This window comes from Physeter macrocephalus, chromosome 2 (genome assembly GCF_002837175.3).
Source record: "Physeter macrocephalus isolate SW-GA chromosome 2, ASM283717v5, whole genome shotgun sequence".
Taxonomy (NCBI): domain Eukaryota; kingdom Metazoa; phylum Chordata; class Mammalia; order Artiodactyla; family Physeteridae; genus Physeter; species Physeter macrocephalus.
The window spans coordinates 126,250,539-126,275,741 of record NC_041215.1 but is presented as its reverse complement, the minus strand read 5'-3'; the positions used below and the strand labels follow the sequence as shown (position 1 = coordinate 126,275,741).

Genomic DNA, 25,203 nt, shown 5'->3' with positions numbered 1-25,203 from the left:
TATATATATATATATATATATATATATATATATATATATATGGCAATACCAGATGAGTGAGCTTGCGTCTTTTTTTTTCCTTTGATCCTTCTTTGGCCCTACTGTGTTTTGGTGCTTCTTCTCTGGTTCTCTGTGTACCTTTGTATGTGCTTCATATGTTGGCACCTATATTTGTTTATATGTCCATTTGACCTGATGTGTGCATTGTGTGTGTGTGTGTGTATTTTTCTTGGTGCCTCAGTTTTTTAATTAGACTTTTCTCTTTGATGTTTCATGTTTCTTTCTTTTTTAAAATTTTCTCTTTACATTTTTCCACTTTTAACTTTTCTATCACATTCTCTCTCTCAAGTATATTATAAAATGTAATTATATCCTTCATTATGCCTTGTACATTTTCATAGAAACATACATTCATGCATTTATATTAAATAGAGGCTAAACTTTATTTTTAAAATATTTCTTATTTGACGGGATGAAAGAGTTTTTTCTCACTTGATTCTGGCTAATAATTTCTATGATTCATGGCTCTTGATTTATTAAAATAAAATAATATCATGGCCCATTCATGACTTAGGTGTTCTAAAGATTCCAATCAAAGGATATATAAAATAAAAATGTGAAAAAGGAAGATAAAAATGATAGGTAGAAAATTATCATTTGAGTCTCCAAATTCACCACAAAACATATTTGTACTTCACCTACTTGTCGTATAGACACAGAAATTTACAGCAATAAAATACAAGTTAATCACTCCTTACATGCCTTACGTCCTCTATCTCTCTGCACAAATTTAAAAAAATATTAATAATAACCAATTCAAATAAATGTATTATCATTAGTATACTCATATACAGTTAAACAACGTAATAATGTCACATCAACTAGGAAAAACGTGCTTCCTAGAACAATTAATATGGAGGCTGTATTTAGAAAATGGTGAAGCAAAATGAAATGGATTCATGGTCTACCACTATTGTCTTATTTTATCTCTTTCCTATTTTGCAATCCCCATCAATAATTATACTCCTGTAAGATATGAAATTATTAAATTAGGTGTATCTTTTATAGATTATTAAAAATAAAAGTTGAAGGGATAAATTTTATTTGACATAGGTTTTTAAATTAAAGTGGATATATTTGCTTTGAATTGAATATCAGAAAACTCGAAAAATTGACATTTCCAGTAAACCTAGAAGGGTATGGAGCACAGAAATACCAGTCTTACTTTTATCTCTGAAATGTAAAAAAAATGCCAAATGTGACTCAGGGGTCATGAATGTTATACTACTTCATATCACTTATCTTGTCCCTTTGTTATCAGCAGGTGTCTACAAATCCAAACTGTCAAGAGTGAAGGAGATAGTTGTATCACTGAGTGTACTGCAGCAGTAACTGTAGGTTAACTTTCAATTATCAACGATTTTGGATCTACATTTTGGATTACAGGAAGATTCTGAGAGCTCCTATGATTTTGTTAACATCAGAGTGTTTTTCTATTTTCTTCCAGAGTCAAAAGTAAATGGAATTGGATTATTCATTAGAAACACTATGTGCATTTTTCCTCCCTTCCATTTGTGTAAAGTATTGGAATTCATGTAACCCAGGGCATGACCTTCCTCTGAAGGGTTGATACACAGTTAATAGCACATGGGAAGGAATTTAATCCTTGGATCTCTAAAAAGCTATAAAGAGCCTAGATCACTTCTCCATGTACAAGCTTGGTTTTAGAAGCACACAAAGCTCATTTTGGAGTCGAATGGAGAAGTCTGTGACATATAGCACATAGACTGATTCTAACAGATGGATTTTTCTTGAAATAACTTCATTAGTTAATCACTTTTTTTTACATATACTTTTTCTAGCTAACTGGTATAGCTGCCAGCTGGAGCTGCTAAGAACCCTCCAAAGAAACTGGTAGGTAGGGAGAATATTGGCTAATTTCACCAATTCTTGGATGAAACTTCTACTAATTTCATACTAACCGCTACGTATTTTGAGAGTAAAATCTTTTCCTTTATTTTTTTTCAACTTTTTCCAAAAACCTTACTTATCTGTGTTTAAACCAAATCAATCGTATGGAAAAAACTTTCAATTTTAATAAATTGCCTAGATCAGAGTTTCCCATACTTGGCACTATTGACATTGTGGATGAGATAATCCTTTTTTTTCTGTTCCTTGCTTTTTTTTTTTTTTTTTAATTTTTGTATCAGGTTGTCCTGTGCATTGTAGGCTGTTGAGGGGAGCATCCCTGGTCTCTATCCACTTGATGTCAGTAGCATCCCCAGTTGTGACAACCAAAGATGTCTCCAGACATTGCTGAATGTCCCTGGGGGCAAATTCACCCCAGCTGAGAACCACCACTCTAGAAATAGGAGGTTCCTAGTTTTAATTCAATTATTAAAATAATTTTTAAAATATTTTAGTGTATTCATGTATGTATTTAATTCGAGATATGTCTAAGATATGAGAAGTTTTTGCCTTTCAGTCAGGTAAATGAAATGTTTTTATTGGGGAGGGAGGGAGTAGAATTATTTAAGTGGTTAATGCCTTCATAAATCTCTGGTTAAAGAGAAAAAAAGACAAGATAAATGGCTTTTAACTACCAATGAATATTAATTATCTAAGGAGTGTCATCATCATCTTCATCAGACACGTTGAAGAGTTCTTTTCCTTTAAAGAAGGTCCTCAATGTAACTGTATGAGTAGAATAATAAAATCCTGCGGTGGGATCATTTGAGATGTAAGTGATTAATTTTCAGCTTAGGTGCCCTAAGGCATTTTTAAATAAAGGAAAGCAGTGTAATTTAATGAAATGAACATTGAGAAAACTGGGATCTGTTTTGACTTTACAATACCATTAGGCAGTGATGTGGGGCTCACAAAAGGATTAGCCATTCAGAGAGAGACATTCCCTGGTCTTTGAAATTCAGGGGTAAATATAATGTTCCCCTCCTATTTATGACTTAGTAATCTTTCTGTAATTTATATATTGATGGATATAGGAAGAGTACCATGGGAATAAGATGCTAATTACCAAGGGTTTTAAAAGGGAAAGAGTGAGCCTATTCTAGTTTAGCAGGAAAGTAAGAATGTAACAACATGAAGTATGTGGAGAGAATCATTCATTGTTTTTTTAAAAAAGTAATGATTCTATTCGAATTGGTTTCTTTGCAGCAAAGGCTTTCTAAAACAGATTTGCTCAAGCAGGCTTTTAATACAAAATAATTTTAACACTTAACCAATTCCATGTTTGAATGTATAATTTAAATGTATAATTTCCCGCCCAAATCGAGGCATGTACCTAAACATTTTATAGTGATCTGTTTTCTTTGTTAGATTTCCCAGAGACCCTGAAGAATTTAGATCATTCACTTTATTTTATATTTAAAACTGATTCTTTTTAATATGTTATATTGTGCAGACCATCCCTTTTAGTTCTCTCAGAATGCACTATCTCCTATTTTTTTTTTTTTTGGCGTCTTAAAAGTATGACACAAATTTATTACTTTACAATTCTAGAAGGCAGAAGTCTGAAATGGGTTTCCCTTGCCTAAAATGAAGCCGGTAGGCCGGGCTGCCATTCCTTCTGAAGGCTCTAGGGGAGAATCTCTTCCCTTGACTATTCAATCTTCTAGAGGTTTCCTGATTTCTTGGCTCAGGGCCCCCTCCTCCATCTTCAAAACCCAGAGGGGCAGCATCTTCATCTCTCTGACTCAGACTGCCCTGCCTCTGTCTTTCACTTTTAAGGACCCATGAGAACGCACTATTTCCTTTGATATGGCAAAAGCAAAACCACACATCTTGAGATTTCAACTAAAAGGACCAAATATCACTACCACGTGCCTTATCTGTACATCACGGGGTTCACTGCCCTCAAGTCACAAACGAAAGCGTCTGTGTACTTACTTTCTGCAGGTTCTTTAGGGCGGCGGCCGCTGGACGACTTCCTCAGCAGGCTGCGTCCCGAGGTAAAGAGGCTGGTTAGTTCTTCCAAAGGACTCGTGGGTGTTCTGGACCGGGAGCCGCTCGGAGCCGACCCGTAGGTATTGACCGAGGCATTGACCATCTTGCTCCCATCTTGCGACACCGGTCTGGGGGTCAAATGAGGCACTGATGGAGAACTCCTGGAGAGGCTGCCTGAATGCACGGCGTCGTAGGGCGGGGGCCTCTTGAGGCTGAGCGGGGTCAGGGACCTGCCCATGCTGACGGGTGACGGGGAGGCGGAGTGACTTTTGGGGTAGCCGTGGGGAGACTGCGTTCGGTACAGAGTGGAAGGCGGGGGAGGGGACGAGGAGAGAACCGAGGCAGCAGGAACGGGTCCCAGGGCTCCGGCCTGGTCCTTCTCCAGTTTAGGGTGGCCGGAGGGCTGAGACGGCAAGGAGGATGGTGACGCCCCGGCCTGCTGTTTCATATAAGACACGTTTTCCAACACAGGAAGCTTTGTGACCTCCAGGGGGGTGAGCGGAGACTCGTCAGAGTTGGGGGAGCACTGCACAGGGGCCGGGGGGAACACCAGCAGCGGGGGTCTATGAGAAAGCAGGTTGGGAAAGGGTGGAGGGATGTCACAGAGCAAACCCTTTGGGGTACATGGCACTGAGGGCTTGGCCGAGTCCAAGTCAGGCACCGTGGGAGTAGCACACTGCGAAGAACAACTGTGATGGTCCAGGTCACACTTGGAGTCTTGGCCTAAGTCATCAAAAATGGGGTATTTCATTTCTTCGTAGACGGCCTCACTCAGGTCGTCCTCGTCTTTCCGGAAGTCTCTGAGAATGTTCCCCACCATCTCAATGTACACGGGCTCCTCCTCCTCGGGGTCCCCTGAGGGGCTGCTGACCTGGGAGAGGGAGGGGTCCCGAGGGAGTGAGGTCCTCCGGGGCACGTGCTTCTTGATATACGTTTCGTCAAAAGATGTGCTGAGCTGAGTGTTTGGATTCCGTTTTGGTTTTGGAGGAGGAATCTTCTTGGAATATTCATCACTGTGGGGTCTTGGTTTGGCTGACACTAAAAGAAGAAGGAAAAACAAAAACAAAACAAAACGTAAAATAGATGAGTACAATAGGAAAGCTTTCAAATATGACTTTCAGGTGGATTTACTACTCTAAACATTTGAGGGGAGGGGTAATGCTTCGTTTCAAGCTGGAGACGTAGACTGCAAATCCAACAAAAGCCAAACATTTCCACATTTAGAAAAATATGATGCAAGAACAGTAGTAATATGTATCTTCAAACTAATATAAATAATCCAACACTGATAAATGCATTAAGACCAGGACTTCTTCATCCCTCTGTCTTAGAATTCCTAAATAGAAACTTCAGATGACACAACTGGATAAAAACAATCACACATTTCATAAAAATCAACTTCTAAGAATTCAGCAACAAAGAAAGGGGAAAAAAATCTAGAGTTTCTATTAGTACAAATGGTTACAAAAATACCATGGGGACTGAGCCCTTTAAATGATGTGGCCATTACACATGATCACATCTTGCTTTTATTTGGGATAACAATGTTCCAGCCTGCTAGACTTAATCTCTGTCTTGGTTCAGATAAATAATTTTTATACAGATGGGTCTGATACTTCAGGGGAAATTGATGTGAACATTTTATGAGGCTAGACAAGTTAATCTCCGTATCTCCAGGTATTGTTGATTATGGTGTATTTGTCTGTTTTAGTTCATAAGATCTCTTATGATATCCCAAATGCTGTCTTGGAATGAATTTATTGCCCTGACACATGAGAACCCCCTAGAGAGTTTTACAAGAGAATAATCCAGAGAATGATGTGTAACCTTCAAGAATAACTTCTAGAAACTCACAACAGATATGCATACAAGTACACCCCACAGCCTACGGGAAGCCCCCCTTGTAATGGAACATAAACTTCTGACTCCATCTAGTAGGTTGGAACAGGCTGGCAATGTGTCTGTGACTGCAATCAATTGTTAAGCATGCAGGGAAAGTACTGGAGTCTTGATATTATCTCATCATCTCATTGTGCTGATATATGATTACAATGATAATCATTTTTATGCAATGTGGCAGAATGTAGTTGCTTGTGGTAAGTGGTAGCATATAATGTAAGTTGACGGTATAGCTTATAGGTGTACACCTATGAGAAAAGAACAGGCTTCTCTATAATTTGCAGCTTGAAGGGAGGGGAGGTCTCAAGGCACAACCCAGGAAACACCCCAAATTTTCTGGGTTTCTTTTTCAACTAGCAAAACTTATGACGCAGGAGCTTTTCTAAAACTTACCATAGGAGAAGCAAGTGCTTAAAGATTAGTTAGGTGGCTGCTTTATGCATCAATCATGCCTTCAGAGAAAGAGAACCCATCAAATATTCTAGCAGTGGCTATATCTTTTGCTTTTCTAGGTCATTCCTGCTTTCAAATATTCGACTCCATTTTACCCATGGTGATGGTTCCACTCACTACAATCAAGCAGCTTGTTGAAGGGAAGCTTGTTACTGTATGTCGACTTTTCCTTAACTTACAGTAGGAAAAAACTAGATGCCATTTTACAGGGGGACGATACAGCAGTAGAGCCTTTTAGTGTCAAAAGGGAAAAGCCTAGGGACATAATGGAATGAAAACTATCCAGATAATTCTTTAGGCGGGACCCAAAGTGACCAATAGCTCTTCTCTATATCTCCTACTGGTCATACATTTTTATTGGTTTTGAAATCTACCATGCATGTTAATTTTCATATGATTCAAATAGATCATCAGATTACATACAAAAATCGGAGCCCAAATAAAGTAAACCCATAAATTAATGAGTGAGATTGACTTAGAACTGGAGGGACTTTGAACGAACCAGGACTTAGAACAAAAGTCCATCCAGATTATTCTTCTGAAGCTTGTTTCCTGCCATGCTCCACCTCAGTGTGTCATCCTAGGCTAAGTAACTCACACTCTAGGAATATCTGCCACTGACTATTGAGTTCTAGGAGCTGGGTGGTGTGGGAAGTAGCAAGGTATTCTGTAAATGGAGAGTTAACCTAAAGCTAGGAATGAATGTGTGTCCATGAGATGGATAACTTCATTCTATGCTTAAAATCATACTTAGAATAAGATTTTCATTTTTTTCTGGTTCCTAAATTACAATTCACTGCCGTTTTCTTTCACCCTTCCCTAAACATAGACTTGGGTTGTTGTACGGACAGAAATAACAGGACAGGCAGAGCCCAAGCCTAGGTAGCAACACTGCATTGAGGGAAGACCACAACCCAGGATTCCCAGGAAGCCAGAGATCAGTGGTAGAGCTGAGAGTGACATGATACTCAGGGAAACAGCAGCCTCTTCCCTGGAACCAACATCCCTCTTTCCACATAGATTAGAAGGCGGCCTTTGGAATAGGCAAGACCAATGTTTGGGTTGCACTCAGAATATGCAACTTTGTTTGCCAAAAGATCAGAAAAAAATGAAATAAAGACCCGCCATATCTATGAAATGTGGAAGAAAGAAAACGGTTCTATTCTAGAACACAACATAGTTAGAATTAAGGTAACTATTCATTATGAAGAAATAGCGATAATTTATTTGTACTGTTAGGACAACTTCAGTACCAAACCAAGTACAGGTATTATCTGATGAGGGGGATTAAGTATAATATGTGACTCTTACGATGACTCTGAGGTAATCGAAATTGACAGTTGCTATGGACTGAACTGTGTCCCCCTCCACAAATTCATATGTTGAATTCCTAACCCCCAATGTGATGTTATTTGGAGGTAGATCCTTTGAGAGATAATTGGGTCACGAGGGCTGGGTCCTCATGATGGATGAGATTAGTGCCCTTATAAGAGGAGTCACTGGGGGATCTTCGTTGTCTTATTCTCTCCACCATGTGAAGACATAGTGAGAAGGTTGCCATCTGCAAAGCAGGAAGAGAATTCTCACCAGAAACTGACTGTGTTGGCACCTTGCTCTTGGACTTCTGGCCTCAAGAACTCTGAGAAAATAAACGTCTGTTGTTTAAGCCACCCAGTCTGTGGAATTTTGTTATGTCAGCTTGAGATGACATAGACAAGAGAATACTGATTGAGCCCTGTGTAAAGACCCTATAAAGCTAACTCCTGAGCACCCACTTTTTCATCCTCTGGCACTGTAAGACTTTAATAAGCTTTGCTACTTGAAGAATTAATTTAACTCTTTCCCAGTTATTCTGGTTATTATTCTGATTCTTCTTGATCTGATGCTCCAACTTCTGATTCGTGCCAAGGCACGTGCCATACTATTTAATTAGACCCATTTTCTAGATGCTCTTTGTTTTCTGCTGTTGTTTGCTTTGGCATATAGACTCCCTGCTCCACCGGGTTTTGTATGTTCTGCCGCCCACCATAAGAAGCAATTCTCCAGCCAACCTTGCCCAGCAAATCCTTCATTATCTGGGCAAGCTTCTTCCCTCTCCCCTTCCCTGTGTGGCGAAAAGAGCCTAATGCAGGCAGATTCATATAATTCAAACACATTTTGTTTCCTTCTCCTCTTCCTTTGTATTAATCCAAATTTAAAATGAGAGAACTGAGGATTATTTAGTGAGTAAAGCAATAAGTAAACTACAGCCAATCGGGATGAATAAACAGATTCATTCCTTCAATATTGGGAGACTTTTCTTCCAGGCAATGTCTGGTTCCCATTCCACATCCTCCTTGCAGTCTCATGGCTCTCTCTGAAAAGGCAGAGGAGGCAAGTCATCTCTAATGAAACGATTTTTCTCTGCATTTGCGACATCATCTGGTTTCACCTTATTCCATGTATTGAGTAAATAGGAAATTTTGTTTCAACTGTCATATCTGCTTTGTTTTTCGTTAACCCAAATAAGAAAAAGTCTGAAATTTTTAGCAACTTTGCCCCATGATTTATTCTAGTTTAACATCACCCTGGGGAATTAAAAATTAAGGAAAAACTCATGTTTCAAAAGTTATTTCCTTAGAAGGTGCTTAAAAATAGTCTTGATCTACATACATAAATGCTGAACTACTGCTAATAAAAGACAATAAAAATTGCATTGCAAATTTCAACACTTAACCAAATTCAACCACAATAAAAAGGTGATTTTTATTGCTCTTGAATGAATTTTAAATCATTACTAATAAGTCCAAAGATAGAAGCAATAATCCCTGTTCAGCTCCAGAACACAAATTTCATGCTTAAAATAGTATAATGACAGTAGCATTGAATAAGCAGAAAGTGACATTTTTGAAATGAAATATCGGAGCACAAAGGTAATGCATGGCTTTCAGTCATGCCCAGATGATCTGTCTTTCAGAGTTAATTTTGGAAATCTGCCATGTCCCTTGTCAAACTATCCTTCTGAAATAATATTTTCCTTATTAAAAAAAAAAAGTGTAATGTAAAACCAGGCTTTGGTTTCTGTGAATGTTCTTGACCCAAGAAGTGAAAAAAGAGACAACAACACAGGTGTGTATTTCCCCTGATGGAAAGTCTCTTTGGTCACAGACTCCCAGAATTTGAAGGACTCTTAGAGATTATCCAACCCAAACTCCATATATCACTGATGAATAAACATAAATGCCTTATCAACTACTTTAAAAAAACCTCATAATGTCAATTCCATCTTTTATAACTTTTAAAACAAAGGAAAGAAATAAGGGGGGAAAGCTCTATAATTCATTATTTTGAATATGGCATAAAGTATCATTTTAAAAGGTCTTCTCACCCATGCTTATATTGGTATTATCGCATGGCCTGGTTATAGAGGTATACTTAAAGAGCTCTGGTTATAGAGATATATTTAAATAGGTAATTCAAACAGGGAAATTAGAGTCCAGTGAACAGAAGTAACGGCCACACTCTGTGATACTGAACTGGCTGATTCTAGAAGGTGAGAGACACATTTCCCACTTTCAGCAGAATTGTGCTCACAGTAACTCTCTTTTCACAACTCACAATTCCAGAGGTTTGAGCAATATTTTTATTTTCAGTCACAAGCCCCATAATACCATCCACAAAATTGTTCCTTTCTTATTTTATTTTAGTTTTTAAATTAAGGTGTCTGTAAAGGGATGGGAGTTACAAATACCCTTGGTCTGTTTACAGTGGGACCAAGAAAGTGTGATAATGTGCATAAAGGATCAGATTTGGAATTGTAGTATCTGTGCTGTAATACCATCCTGGATCTGCCAGCAATGAAAACACAGAATTCAGATCAAAGTGTGGATGGAAACAGTGTAAGACATGGAACTGGATCAACACTATGGTCTTAAAGTTGAGTGGGAATGAAAGAGCCTTGGCTTAAATTAGATACAGGGCATTTCTTATGTGCAAGAAAAGATGACTCAAAGGGCAGATTTAAGAGCTCAGAGAGCAAAACTAAGAACCGCAGAGAACCAAAACTGGGGGAAGCTGGGCCCTAATCAATAAATTCTGCCCCCGAATAGGGAGAACTGGGCACATGTGCACACCTGGATTTCCAAATTGCTATGAACCAGTGACTTCTATGTGACTCCCCTCTCTCAAGCTCCTACTTTTTTGAACAAGACTGTACCCTGCAGTTTTCCTGCTCCTGACCTGCCAGTCTATGTCAGGTTTTGTAGGGCAGATAAATTGTACTTTTAGTTCAAAGACCTTTGCGTATGAGGAATTTCACTCAACGTGCCACATGGGCATGATTTAGATGAGGAAATCCTGGATTTCAAGCTGATGGTGTAATGCAATGAAACTATTGGGCAATATTTGCCTACTGTAAATATTGGGACTTGAAGGCAAGTTGTGATAGACAGTCTTCCGAGGGAGCCACCCTCAATTCCTTCCTCCCTTGTGTGTTTTCCACCTTTCAATAGGTAGTCTATGTTCCTCTCCTCAAATCAGGGCAGGCCTTGTGACTTACCTTGACCAACAGAATGTGGTGGAAGTGATATTCTGAGTCTTGAACTTAAGAGAACTGACAGCTTTCACTTCCTCTATCTGAAAAGCCAATTGCCAGGTAAAACCTCTTAGACCAAAAAGCTATGAAGAAACTCAACCTAGTTTTGCAAAGAGGCCACACGGAGGAGAAAGACAGACCAGGCATGTGAGTAAAGCCTTGTTGGACCTTCTAACCCATCCCGCCTGCCAGTTGAATACAGCCAAATGAGAGACCCCCAACCAATGACACATAGAGTAGAAGAACTACCTATACAAGGCAACTCAACTCACCAAATAATAAGTAATAAATTGTTACTGCTTTAAGCCATAGCATTTTGGGTCGGTTTATTGCACAGCATAGATAACTGAAAAAAAATCCTAAAATTAATTTCCTGTTTTATGTAGCTATTTCATAGAAAATGCTATTGTTATTTTCACAGAACTAGGGTACAGTGTGTACCCTGAGGAAACAGAAAGCATCCTACCAGAATAGGGAAATTAAAGAAGTAAGATTGCCTTCTAAGTATTATAAAATCACCACAGGATGATTCAGAGAAGAGATATAAAAAGAGAATACATACTTTCTGGTCAAAAAGACTGGACTGAAATCAGAGGGAAGGTATTAACATATGTAAAGGAAGAACAAACAGAGGGGATCTTTTTAGCCACAAGGATTATAAAACCAGGAAACTCACAGAGCAAAAGATGGTGGACCCTCACAGCAATGCCCAGGGGATCTGGTCCTCTGTTATATCCCTGCGTGGGGATGGCCCCAGCATGCTGATAGAACCTAAAGCTTTGACCTGTATGATTCTTACGAGTCATTCCTTCTCTAACTTCAGTTTCATCAAGAAACTTTTTAATAAGAGTGATTTCCAAAATATTATGCATATATTTCACATTAGAAACCAGCAAGGTGGAATTCTGGTTTCATACACTGCTATGATCTGAATGTCTGTGTCCTCCCCACCCCCAAATTCATATAATGGAATCTTAACATTCAATGTCATGGTATTAGAAGGTGGGCCTTTGGGAGCTAATTAGTTCATGAGTGTGGAGCCCCCATGAAGGAGAATAATGGCCCTATGAAAGAGACCCTACAGAGCTCCCTAGCCCCTTCTGCTATGTGAGGACATTGAAGAGGTCAGCAGACTTCCGCCTGGAACCTGACCAGAACATGACCGTGCTGGCACCCTGATCAGGTACTTCCAGCCTCCAGAACTGTGAAAAATCATTCCTGTTGTTTATAGGTCTGTGGTGTTTTGTTATAGCAGCCTAAAGAGAGACATGTACCCATCTCTTTTGAGCTTGGCTACTTTGACATCTTGGTTATTCTAGACATCTAATGATGGAGTTTCTGAGTTTATAGATGAAAAGCCAATACTTTACCAGGGAAAGTTCACCACTATAACACCATTGCATGGGACTCTGTCCAGACAGGCAGCCAGCATTCCTAAAGAGACAGGACTCTATTTATAAAGTTGATCACAAATATCCAATTTGATATTTCTATCCCAGGGAAACATCTTGTTTCCCAGTCTCCCCCTGCTCTAGTCACAGGATGCCCTTTAGACATAGCCCACTTGGAAAGAACAGAGAGTGGCTGTATTGCGGGCCTTTCCTTGGCTACACTACTGAAGCCTCTCAGACTCCACCTGCCTTTCCAAACTTTACACAAGTTGAGAAGGAATAGAGAAAAGAACTGGAGGAAATGTTTCCATCGGGGAGAAAGACCATCCTGCAGGGATGATCTCAGTCAGACAGGATGCTAAACTATTAGGTTCCACAACTGACAAAAACTCTTTTCTTGATAAAACAGTAGTCAGGCTCTTGAACCTTCCTCTAGGACTATCTATGCTCTTCCCTGTAGAATCCACTATTTGTAATAATCCTGCCAAAGCCAGTTTACCCAGAAACCCCCACCCTCAATATCTGATCACCCTTGATATCTGATTGGGTTCCCCATCCTCCACCGTACTCCCAGTGATCTCTGATCATTCTGGCCTGTCTTCAGCAAGAATCCTCTTAGGTCAGTTTAGCCAGAAATCCCCCCCTTACCCTTGTGTTTCCTCTTAGTAATTTTCCATCCAATGACTCCCACCCTGCTTCCTAGCTCTAATAATTCCCACTTGCCCCATACCGTATTTGGAATTGGCCTCAGTTCTATACTGAGGTCTCTTTTCCCCTATTGCAATAGTCCTAAATAAAATCTAGTTTCACCATTTACTGTCCAGCTCTGGCTTTTGTTTAAGTTATACATGGCTGGTTTCTTCCTAGCACTCAGATCTCAGCAAAAAAAAAAAAAAAAAAAAAAAAAAAAAGTCACTTCTTCAGAGAAGTCTTCCATGACCATCCAATCAGTACTTAATCACACTGGACATTTCTCTCATTGGTTTCTCAGTTGGTTTATTATGTAAGCATCATGACTTAAATTTTTCAATTCTCTTTCTCATACATTCCTTCAGATATTCATCCTTCCTCCCTCCATTTTCAAAGTGTTTTAATGAAAGTTGATCTCCTTAGAGTTTTTAGGTGTACTTAGTCTTAAAGACTAGTCTTATTTTTAAAAACAACCTAAATAAAACTCTATGTCTACATTACTACAGGTTCCCCAAACCAAAAACTCTCTTGGTTTTATCTACGCATACCAATCACCTCCACATAGTGGTCAATCAAATGATACTTAGGAAGGCCAAGTCAGAGAAAGTAATACATATATTTAAAACTTAGGCATAGCTGAGTTATTAAACCATTGGTTATAACTCTTTATCCCTTTGCCCAAATATTTTGAAGCCATCAGCTTTACAAGTTCACAGTAGCTATCACTTGTAGCATCACTACCTGCAGAGAAAAGAAGTAAGCAAATAAGTTAATTCCCTGAGTCCTGAACAAAAAAAATGTGATAACAAAAATGTAGCCATGGAAAATGCGCGATGCTGAGAACCCAATAGAAGCTCAGTTAATTTAGATTCAACCCAGGAGGATACAATGTTAAAGAAAACTAAGTTGGGAGAAAAATCCGATGAACGGTTGGAACATTTTCCCCTGTCCGTTGGGCAGTCAATTTTGTGGAAGCCAATTCCCTGCAGTTCCATAGATACAGTTTACTGAGGATTATCCTTTGTAAATCTGTTCTGGTTGAGATAGGAAGATAGAAATGTTTGTGATCTTTTAAAGTATCTGAGATCTCAGAGGAAGCAGCATGAAATTACAGAACTATAAAACATTTCATTCAATTTCACTGAAGTTGTGTTGATGTGTGCTAACATCTGTAATGAAAATATAGGAAGAAGAGGAAGAAGAAGAAGGAGGAGGAGGAAGAGGAGGGAAAAGAGGAGAAGAAGGAGGAGAAGAAGAATAGTTACCCTGTATCAAATGCATTTTTTGGTATCAGGCAACGTGTTTTGGGGAGACTATTTTATTTAATACCTACAACACCCCTAGGAGGTAATGCTATTATAAACCCTGTTTTATGGGCACTGAGATTACATTATAGAGAAATTAAATTACTTGCCCAAGTGGCAGAAGCTGGCTTTGAACCCAGGTGATCTGACTCTAGTTGCCATACAGTCAAAGAATAATTTGCCTTAATAGATGATGATGCATTTTTGTTTTACAAATATATAGTTAAGGGGGTTTTAAACATTTTTTAAAAAAAACAGTACCAATACTCTTTCATGAATCAGATTAGCCTGAACTCCAATTCCAATTTAGTAGTTGTAGAACCTTGGGAAAGTCAACTCTAACCTTTGTAAGCCTCGTTAAGTGACTGCAATGATGCATGTTCGCAGGATGTTGTGAGGGTTTAAAAAGACACTGACCTGAAGTGTTTGGCATACTGCCTGCGCCATAGGAAGGGCTTAAAAAGTAAAGCCAATATCATTATCAATTATTATCAGTATTCATTAAAAATCTCTCTACGTTGGAAGATATGTAATGAGAGTGTACGCTTTCACGCATACTTCACATTTATTTAGCACTGAGCTATCAAAATTAATGGCGCCAGTGCCCGTGAGCCTACAAGTTCTGGGAAACTGTAAAATGAGTGATTGCCTAAATAAATATAGATTTTATGTTCATTGAAATATGAGATCAATATTTCAGTTTCCTTTGGTATTAGGGTTATATCTTATGTATAGCCACATAATATAGAAGTGAATTTATTTTGGAAGATGTAATCCTTCCTTTAGAGATATATAGGCTTTGGAATTTTCTGGACATTACCATTACGGTGTTGGCACTCTTAGCTTCTTTTCAGCTTAATTTTTTTAAAGATATTTTTTATTGAGTGAGTTTTAATTTAAAAATGCAATTAAAGTCCAAGCAAAAGAGAAAATGTAGGATGGAAGTCACAGCATGTGTGTGGCAATGCAGAAAATTCAAGAGATTAACATCTTTTATTCAAACTCTCCTTTTTCCAAACCACAGATATACCCTTTAGGTTTTGCAAAATGACATTAGGAGCTGTTTTCTGTGCTTCAAATTCAAGACGAGTGTGACCGGATTCTAAAAAAAGAGAAAGAGTATTTCTAAAAGATGAGGTGGCTCATCTCAAGAACATCCTATTGTTTTATGCTCTACGCATGTAATGAACATGTAGATTGTATAATAGTTATGTCATTGAGCTTGGGATATTATAGATATTCCATTATCCCTGTGTAGTCTACCCTCCATTTTTGCAGACTGGGATTGGAAAAGGGAAAGGATTTCTTTTTGTTTGTGCACAATTTTTATTTAACCCTGATGACCCTATAATTTTCTTTAGCAAGTCCTTTGTACAAGTTCCATATTTACCTTTCTATAAGTTCATATGAGGAAAATGGTTCTATTTGGGACCAGATGGTATGACCCATGCCAGAAGTTCATTGACCAGGAGGAACAGATACTGGTCATTTTTGGTTCTGAATTCTTAAGGATCACTGAAAACACAGCACAAACTGAAGGAGCATTGGACAACGGGAGAGCGTGAGCCTTGACTTTTGGACCTGAGGCCTCAGAAATCAGCTTTGCTCTCTTATTTCTCCTATTACTTGGCAATTCTGTTCAATCCACAGTAATTTCAGAGCTGGGGTTCCAAACAGGCAGGCCAACAGTGGGCCATGGGAGGCAGCATCCCGGAGGAGACTTTAGCCTTCCTCATCTTGGATAAATTCATGGGCTATATGTGAATCTAGCCTTTTATTACTCAGACAGTATGACGACTGCAGCTTCAGTTTTAGATTTAGGTTTGTTATCTTTTCTTTACAATAAAGTCATCAGGTTGACATGAATTCTGAACCTAAAATGTAAGAAAAGAGAGACATTGGTTTGCCCAGTCTGTACTGTTCTCAGATTATTGTCCTCAGATTACTCCCTGTGAGTCTCTTTTCTATCTCCAAGTCACACCTTAAACATCTAACTTAAATATCAGCTTGGATTGTAATCTACAAATTAAACTTCCACTCACAGTTGCTTTGCACAATAATAATGGGAATCTAAAGAAATGCTGTAATCCTAGTCTCAAAGTTTACTTTCAAACTCAAATTTGAATTTCTATGTGTGTGTGTACACATATACACCTATGTACGCGTGTATACATGCACATACATATACATATGTATATGTATACACGTATATGCGTGTATATGTATATACTTGCATATATGTGTATAAAACATATGTAGCATATATACATTTATGAGTCTATCTATCTAGCTATTCCCTGTACACCCAGAAATGCCCTGCTGTGTGATAATGAAAATGCTTGATCAGATCCTTTACATATACAGTTGTAATTACTATAATCAATTAGCTCTGAACATGTCATGAACTCACTCCCCAACCCCTGCTCAAAACCTGGCAATGATGACTCATAATCATTACAATAAATAAGACCTTCCACCATGTGGCTCAAATCTCTTGCTCCAGCCATAGCTTACAGTGCTTGTCCCTTTGAGAACTCGCTGCAGCCACAATGATTCAGTGATTCAGACCAAGACAACGATTCCCCGCCAAGGACTCACTACACCCAGAATGCCCTTCCCAGAACCTTCTCCAACCCTCACCATCCCCTACTTCAAGTTTAAGTTTCGTTTAATTTTCACTCAGGGACCTCTTTCCAGGAAATTCAATCTAAAAATAATCTCCCCTGGAACCCTGCTCTTTTTTGTGTCCTCATTTCTAGGTGCACGTCTGCTGATTGTTTAATATCCTCCTTCTCCCCTAGACAGGAAAATCATGTTTGCTTTCCTCACCTCTGAAGCCCCAGCTCCCAGCACAGTGCCTGTTTTAGAAGAGAATTAAATTTTCTGCAAAGTCACAAAGAAAAAGATGTAAACTTTCAATAGTGCTCATTCATTCTAAATAATTTTTACTCATTTCACTTCAAAAATATTTTGCAATGAAGTAGATAAGCAGGTAGACCTTGTCTCATCATCAGACATCTTATCGGTGATCCATGTAGAAAGAACTAATCGTAGTATGAGAAGCAACAAAAGCAGTCCCAATTAAAACAGGAGACAAATGTGGTCCAAGTTTCTCCAAGCTAAGGTGGTAGTTTAGGTAGAGATAAGACAACTACAAAAGAGCTCAGGGCCGGGGGTGTGCAAGAGGGGAGATTACGTGAGGAGAAGTCAACCTTGAGCAAGGTTTGGGGTGGTGTCCTGGGTCACTCAGCAGGTACAAACTATATAGAACAAGCACACAGGGTAACTGGGAACAGTGCTGCTTCTTCTATTTCCTGGACTCTGAATGCTCTCAAGTAAATTTGCTCCTACGATGCTATTCAAATAGCACAAAGACCCAAACAGGGAGGACAAACTGTTCTCAGCCAATAGGAATGTCGGTGTTACCTTGGAGATAAGGATTCTTTGCAATCAAACCCATGTCCCAAAAACCTCCGACAGTCACCCTAAAGCACACAGCACTTAGAGCAGAGGATAAGAGCTTTCCAGTGCGTATGCCGGCACGCTGCTTAAAACAATAACCAAAATTCCAGAGTCACGGAGATAACTGAGACATTGGACACATATGGTGAATGCCCTTAGAATGAGCAGGAAGCCACATGCCCTGGATTTCTCAAAATTTTCCTATGTATTTCTGTGAACAGATTCGAAGGATAAGAATTGTTTTCCTTCTTTATGTATCATTTGTCACACACCCACACAAAGCCATAGCAGAAACTGTTCTTTCCTCCCGTGAATTTACCATTTAAAGGGGAAACAAAACACATATAATTTCTAAGGATTTACCAGCAAGTGAGACTCACAGCTGACAAAACAAGTAGGAAAAGCACCCGTAATCCAAATTGCTGCTCCCACTCTTTCCTGGCCCACCCTGTCTTCCAGGTCTTGCAGATTTCTGGTGAGTTTTACATAACCCTCTAATCTTTTCACTAAGGTCCAGTTAGGTCCAGAACATTCCAATGACAGGAAGCCAGACTTTAACTAAGTTATGTCTTTTGCATGATACGTTCACTGCCATGAATTTGGTGAAAGCCTGATCCAGACACGGAGCTGAATTAAAGGAAACAGATGAAAAGATGTGGTCCCTCAGTCCAGAACCCAGATGACTGGGGTCAGCAGATGATGTAATATTTCTAAATAACATAATGCATGCAACAATAGAACGATGTATGCAGGCTACTAAAAGAGAAATATTGTTTTATTGTAAAGCAATTATACTCCAATAAAGATGTTAAAAATTTTTTTTGTAAATAAAAAAAAATGAATAACTAATTACCACTAAAAAAAAAAAAAAAAAAAGATCTTTATATTGCAGCTGTCTAGGTGAACTTTTACTGAGCTCCAGCTAACACCCTCTCCCTCACCCATGACAGCACTATCACAGTAAAGCACAGTTGCCTCTGTGCTTGCCTGTGTCTGCCCCGGAATGTTCACTCCATGGGAGCCCTGACTGCCTTCATCGCCTTACATACCCAGCACCTAGCCCAGGCTCTGGGACATAGCAGGAGCTTTAAGATATGTGTTGAATGAATGATTGTAATGATTCAAAACTGGAGATGTTGTGGAGCCCTCACTCACTTGTGTTTCGTAATGCCGTACATGAACCGACGCTTGTCTATCTTCCCACCTTCTTTTCCTACCCATGTCCTTCTTGATCACCCTGCTCCTGCCACAATGGCCTCCTTCCTATTCCTAATTGCCAAGCACCTTCCGATCTTAGGACCTTTGTGCTTGCCCTTTCCTCTGTCTGGACTGTTCTTCCTCCAGATATCTGCAAGGTTTGCTCCATCGCTTCATTTCAATTCTTCTCAAAGGGTTTTCTGACCTTCTTATTTATTTATTTATTTATTACTATTTTTTTATTGGAGGAATGATTTTTATTGGAGTCTACTTGATTTACAATGTTGTGTTAGTTTCTGCCGTACAGCACAGTGAATCAGCTATACATATACATATATCCATTCTGTTAGATTCTATCCCCATTTAGGTCATTTACAGAGTATTGAGTAGAAGTCTCTGTGCCATACAGTTGGTCCTTATTAGTTATCTATTCTATATATCTGAAAGAGTCATCCCCCGCCTCTTCACCCCCCTCACCACTGCTCACTTTCTTTATATCTTCATAGTGCTTATCATTAACTACCATCATATTATTTATTTATGTCTACTTGGCTTATTGTCTGCCTCCCCACCCTGAAACATAAACTTCATGATGGTAGGGACTGTTTGTAGGCACTGCTATATCCTCCAGGCCTGCAGAACTGCTTGTCATCTACTAGGTGCACAAGAAATATTTGTTGAACTGGTAAGTCATGAGAAGCCACAAAAAACTTGGGAAGGTACTTCTTTTGTAGCCTGCATCTCTCTCTGACATCTCAAACTTCTACAGCACATCTGTTCATAGAAGCTGAGCTGAAATGTGTAGGCAGTTTTAAAAATAATAAAAAATAAGAAAGGATAGTAGAAGGGATCAAACAAAAATCAACATGGATGATAATCATTTTTCCTGGCCCTTTCTCCACAAAATTCCCTAGAGTTTTGCTGAGCCGAGTTACACATGGAAAATTCTGAACACATCACAAGTCTCCTTCCAGTCCCTGCTTGCAAGAGTTTCTGTCCCAATTGAACAATTACACCCTCTAAAAATATGCCCAATCATCTGGCTATGAATGTAATATTTTATTGGTAGGAAAGATACCACTTAATTACCCAGATCCTACCCAAATTTTGCTATGATTATGGCCTTTTGAAAGGAACCATGCGGTTTTGGTGAGCAATTCAGCATCCTGTATCGAAAGCCTTGGAAAGTGCATTTGCTGGAATTTTGCCCTTGTAGATATGGATCCCAAGGTAATATCCAGTCATATATGAAAAGATACATACAAGAATCTATATGTAACACAGTGTTGTTTCTGTCATAATAAGCTAGAAACAACATAAATATCCGACACAGTACTGTGCACCTAAATTATGAGACATTATTGCTATATAATGAAGTACTCTGCAAATATAAAACTAATGTTGTGATAATACGTCTATTGACATAGAAAGATGGTCATGTTTACAAAATTATATTTTTGTATATATTGTATACTGTATATTTATTTTTCTTCGACTTGGGGGAGTATGGCTGTACATATATATAGAAAACATATGTATATGTGTATGTTTTTCCATATGTATATATTCATATCATAATCAGGTTTCACTTTTAAAATAATTATACTATCATAAAAATGGGGAGGATAATTTTTTTAAGTGTACCCTTTCAATTTATATAATGCATTTACAACAGGGCAATATCTTCCTCAAGGAGATGAACACTGGTTTTGGGGGCAGGAGAAAAATATCTTACTCTTTTCATGCATAAAGCACAGATATACATACAGCACAACAACATATATAGAGTGTATCAGTGGTATTAAAATGTCAGGGGATGGTGGTTGGTGAGGAAGAATATATATAGGAAGACTCCTTATAGAGGTCATAATGAGAAAATGGTTGAGAAACTCCAATTCTTTCCAATCCAAAATTTTTAATCATACGTTTATGTATCTTTTCAGAAATATTAAAATCCCTTCCATTATTTTTCACATAATTATTCCTCCTTACTTCCAGCAAGTGCAAATTTAAATCCAATCATAGTCACTGAGGAGAGGGCCCTACATCAATTCATGAGGAGTTTCTGAAAAGAAGTAAAGGAATGAGGTTACTAGATCACTAATGGTAAAGAGCTTCAGCTTAGGAGAGTTAACTACAATACAGCCAGCCACTTTAGGAGTCTCGAAGGTGATCGTTAGAAATGTTTCTGCTTTTTCTAATTGAGGTCAGACAATGGGAAGCTTTCACTAATCCCTAGACATAGCGCCTTTTTTTTTTTTGGCATTTGTACAATGTCTTCATTTAAGACCTCCCTTAAAAGCATCCTCTCAGTAATATATGAGGAGTTGGCAAGCCTTTTCTCTACTGACACTCATATTTCAGAAAGTCAGGATTATGATTAGAGAATACAAGACCCAAATCAGTCCCCAGAGCAAGAGCAGCTGAAATTAGAATTATCACCAGAGTTTCCTCCCAGGAACAATCTGGAATCCATCCAAAGGACAGAAGGGGATGATGCTAAAACATAAACAATGCGGAGGGCGGGTGGGGAAAGACAACCTCCACCTCCCAATATAATAAAAACAATTTCTCCAGCTGTCATAGAACAACCTCAAAGTGTGATTCAAATTTCAGTTACAAAAACCAAACAAGCGGGAGCTTTCCAGTAACATGTCACAAAGAGGTCTTGGTCAGAAGCTGAGTGGTGTCACAGTGCTAAGAAAACACTTTCATTAACCTTATGCATTCCCAGGAATCAGTAAAGAAGGGCTCTATCTGGGAAGGCTTCCCACATTCATGGACATCACTCATAAATTTCAAGCAAACCTGTGGTAGGGAGAGTCACGGCAAACCCAAAGATGCCTATGTCCTAAAATCTGGAAATGATGAATTAGTGACCCTACACAACAAAGGGGACTTTGCAGATATGATTAAGGTTAAGGACTCTGAGATGAAGAGATTAGCCAGTAAGTGCATCTAATCTCATGAACCTTTAAAACAGCGGGCCTGTCCCCTAGCTGTGATCAGAGGAAGCAATGTGATGACAGAAGTTGGTCAGAAGGATGTGTCACAAGCACTCAACCAGCTATTACTTGCTTTGGAGATGTAGGAAGAGGGTCATAAACCAAGGACTTTATGTGGCCTCTAGAAACTGGAAAAGTCAAGGAAAGGAATAACTCCTTACAGCCTACAGAAAGGAATGCAGCCCTACTAACACCTTGATTTTAGCCCAGTGAGGCTCATGTCAGACTGAATTATCAGATAATGAATTCATGTTGTTTCAACCACTAGGTCTGTGGTATTTTGTTATAGCAGCAATAGGAAACTAATATGAAGCCAAGGGTAGAAATCTCAAATCCTAATTTTATTATCAAGATCACTTGTTCTTAATTCGAATCCAAAATACCCTGAGTGTTGGTGGAGAAAAGTTAGTCCTCCCTCCACTGTCAGATCGTCCCCTTGGAGAATCACACACCAGCAAACCAGTCAGCACCAAAAACAGTACAAAGGGCAAGAAAACCAGGGTAAGGAAGTAATATAAACTATGACCTTTGTTCGTTTTCCCCTGAATCTTTTAAATTAGTATGTTAATATATTAGGCAACATTATTCTAGCATATTTGCTCAACTGTGGCTTTGTTATAAAAATAAAGGCCCTTCACACAAGGTAATTCCACCTAATCTTAAAATAACTGAACAAATTATAGACCGGGCCAATCAGCCTAGACTATTCTACTTGGCCCTTTTTGTATTCACCCAACAATTTAAATATGATACATGGATGACAGGGGGAAAAAAGGAGAGTTCTTTTGGTATGCTGACTCTGATTAGAATTGCATATTTGACTATAGCTGCATGGGCTGTTTTGTTTTCAACATTTTGTTCTCAGCTCAAATATTGAGAAGGTCATTTCTGACCATCCATGTTGCTCATTGCCCCCACAAGTCATACTTCCCCATTTCCATTGATTCACAGTATTAGCACTATTAAAACCATATTTGTGTTTTGTTCCTGTATCTATGTTCTCTACTAAAATATAAACGCCAGGAAATTGAAGTTTTTCTTTATCTTATTCACACTACATCCCCAATTTGTAAAAGAATGCTTGATACATATTAGGCAGCATTAAATATTGTTGAACGGATGGATGGATGGATGGATGGATGGATGGATGGATGGAGCAGAGAGGAAAGAAGACAGTCAATGCCCAGAAGGTAAAGAAATCTTCAAAGAAATGGTGAGATTTCATAAATCCTCAATGGCAGGCTATTAAGAGAGATGGAAAGAAGCAAGAATTCCCAGTGATAGTCCCCATGCAGATAATAACACCAACCAAAATCTAGAGCGGAGAATGATTTTGGTGTATGAAGAGCACAGGAACTAGCCTGAAAAGACTGGAGTACAAAGACAGTGTTGGACAGTAGAAAAGCTGGGATTATTGTGTATATAAGGATATAAGGAAATAAGAAGTTGGCTCTGGGAACTGGTAATTCAAAATAGCCTCTCCTAACCTGTGATCTCTGAATATTAAGCATCCTTCACTTCAGTGCATCCTCTATTCTCAGGTGAAACCATTTGAGATGCCATATTAAACTCCAGTTCTATGTTTGAATCTATTCAACATAAGCCTGTGGGGATGTAATTTGTTATCAGACATTTACTTCCCTATCACACCCCACATGACATGGGGGCAATAGTCTTCCTTATATTGTTGAGCTTAGCCATGTGAGTTGCACTGGTCAATGAAATTAGTGCAGACCTAATCTATTCTATACCTCAGAAGAGGGTTTAGATATACGTGGTTTGACATGGCCATTTTCAATCATGCTCATGAGAAAATCTGCCCCCCCATTACTGCTGCTGCTTAGCTTATGTCCCAGCATGAGAGACATTTGGGGCACACCTGAACCTGACTTATGGCCTGAAGTTGAAGAGAGCCAGAGGCAATGTTGTCACCCATCATATTCTTCAAGTTATCAGGCATTAGTATGACAGTAAACCTCATTAATACAGCCTGTTAATGGGAAGGCATGCTACAGGAGAACTTGGTCATGAAATGTAACAGAGATAGTAAACAATTCATCAAAATTTATTCTTCCCCTCCCATAGCATAGAGCAGTCCCGAGGAAGCAGCTGCTCAAACAGAGGCTACATAGTGTATTGTGCCCAGGTAGAGGCATGCGACAATTCTGATTAAAGGGATGGGATCAACAGAAGTGATGTATGTCTCTTCACCTCCAAGGTGATTAAGAATCCATCTCTTTCTCCTCCACCCAGCTGGACACTGGTGACTGAGGAGTCCCACAAACAGGAGAGCCATACATTGAAGAAGTTTGGGTGTCTGAATTACCATATGTCGGGAGGTCACACCCAACCATAAACACCCACATTTGGACTGTTACATGAGCAAGAACAAAATTTCGATTTTGTTAAGCCACTAAAATTTACTTTGCAGCCTCTGCTATAGCCTCTGTAATGCGTTTGACATGCAACAAAATTATATGTATTACATAATTATTAAAGCAAATGCACAAGATTATTATTTCAGAAAGAGAAAAAGTTTTTGTTTGTTTAAGAGACTGTTCCTCAAAAGAGAATGTTCATTTTTTTAAAAGCTAGATCTCCAGTATTTTAACATTTTACATTCATCCTTATGAATAAATGTAACAAATCTGTAGATGTTCTAGCTCATGAGGATCCATCAGTGAAAATATCCCTGCCCTCAGAGAGTTTTTATACTAATAACACTCAGACAATAAATAATCATAGTAAGTAAATTATATGGTGTGTTAAAAGGTAATAACTGCTGATAGAAACCAAGAGCAGGGTATGGATCGTTGGGTTGTGATATCAGGATTTGTGTGATTGTGTGTGTGGAGGGGTACATACCTAACTAATATTTAGATGTTCCCTACCTAGAGTGAGCAGAAATGGAGGGAGAGAGGAACATCCCCAAACGAGCTTTTCCATCTGTATCCCTCACCAGCTGGCAGGGTGACTCTAGAATCTCTAGGGTTCCTGTTGTACTCACATCAGCTCTATATGATTTTGACTGTTGTTATTATTAGGCAGAGAAAGAAAAGGGGACTTATCAGGTTTAGGATGGTTTGTATGGAAGTGGTCCTCTGAGGATAGGATGAAGGCATACTTCCATGTCCTCAGAAAAGCCTACTGTGGCATCCATTGGCATATGTGCCAGAAGTATTAGTTATACTATTTACAACTGATAACTAGATGGATGGACCTTAAATCTGGAGGTTCTGGTGACCCCCAAAGATCAAAGAGGTTAT

The 25,203-nt window shown here is 38.9% G+C and overlaps 1 protein-coding gene across 1 annotated transcript in view; it reads right to left on the bottom strand.

The window, feature by feature from the left end:
- NYAP2 (neuronal tyrosine-phosphorylated phosphoinositide-3-kinase adaptor 2) overlaps window positions 1–25,203 on the bottom strand; it is a 256,629-nt gene that overhangs the window by 102,731 nt on the left and 128,695 nt on the right. The window contains exon 3 of the mRNA XM_024124654.2: window positions 3,907–5,001. Within this exon, the coding sequence (XP_023980422.2) occupies window positions 3,907–5,001 (1,095 nt within the window). The remainder of the gene's footprint in view (window positions 1–3,906; window positions 5,002–25,203) is intronic.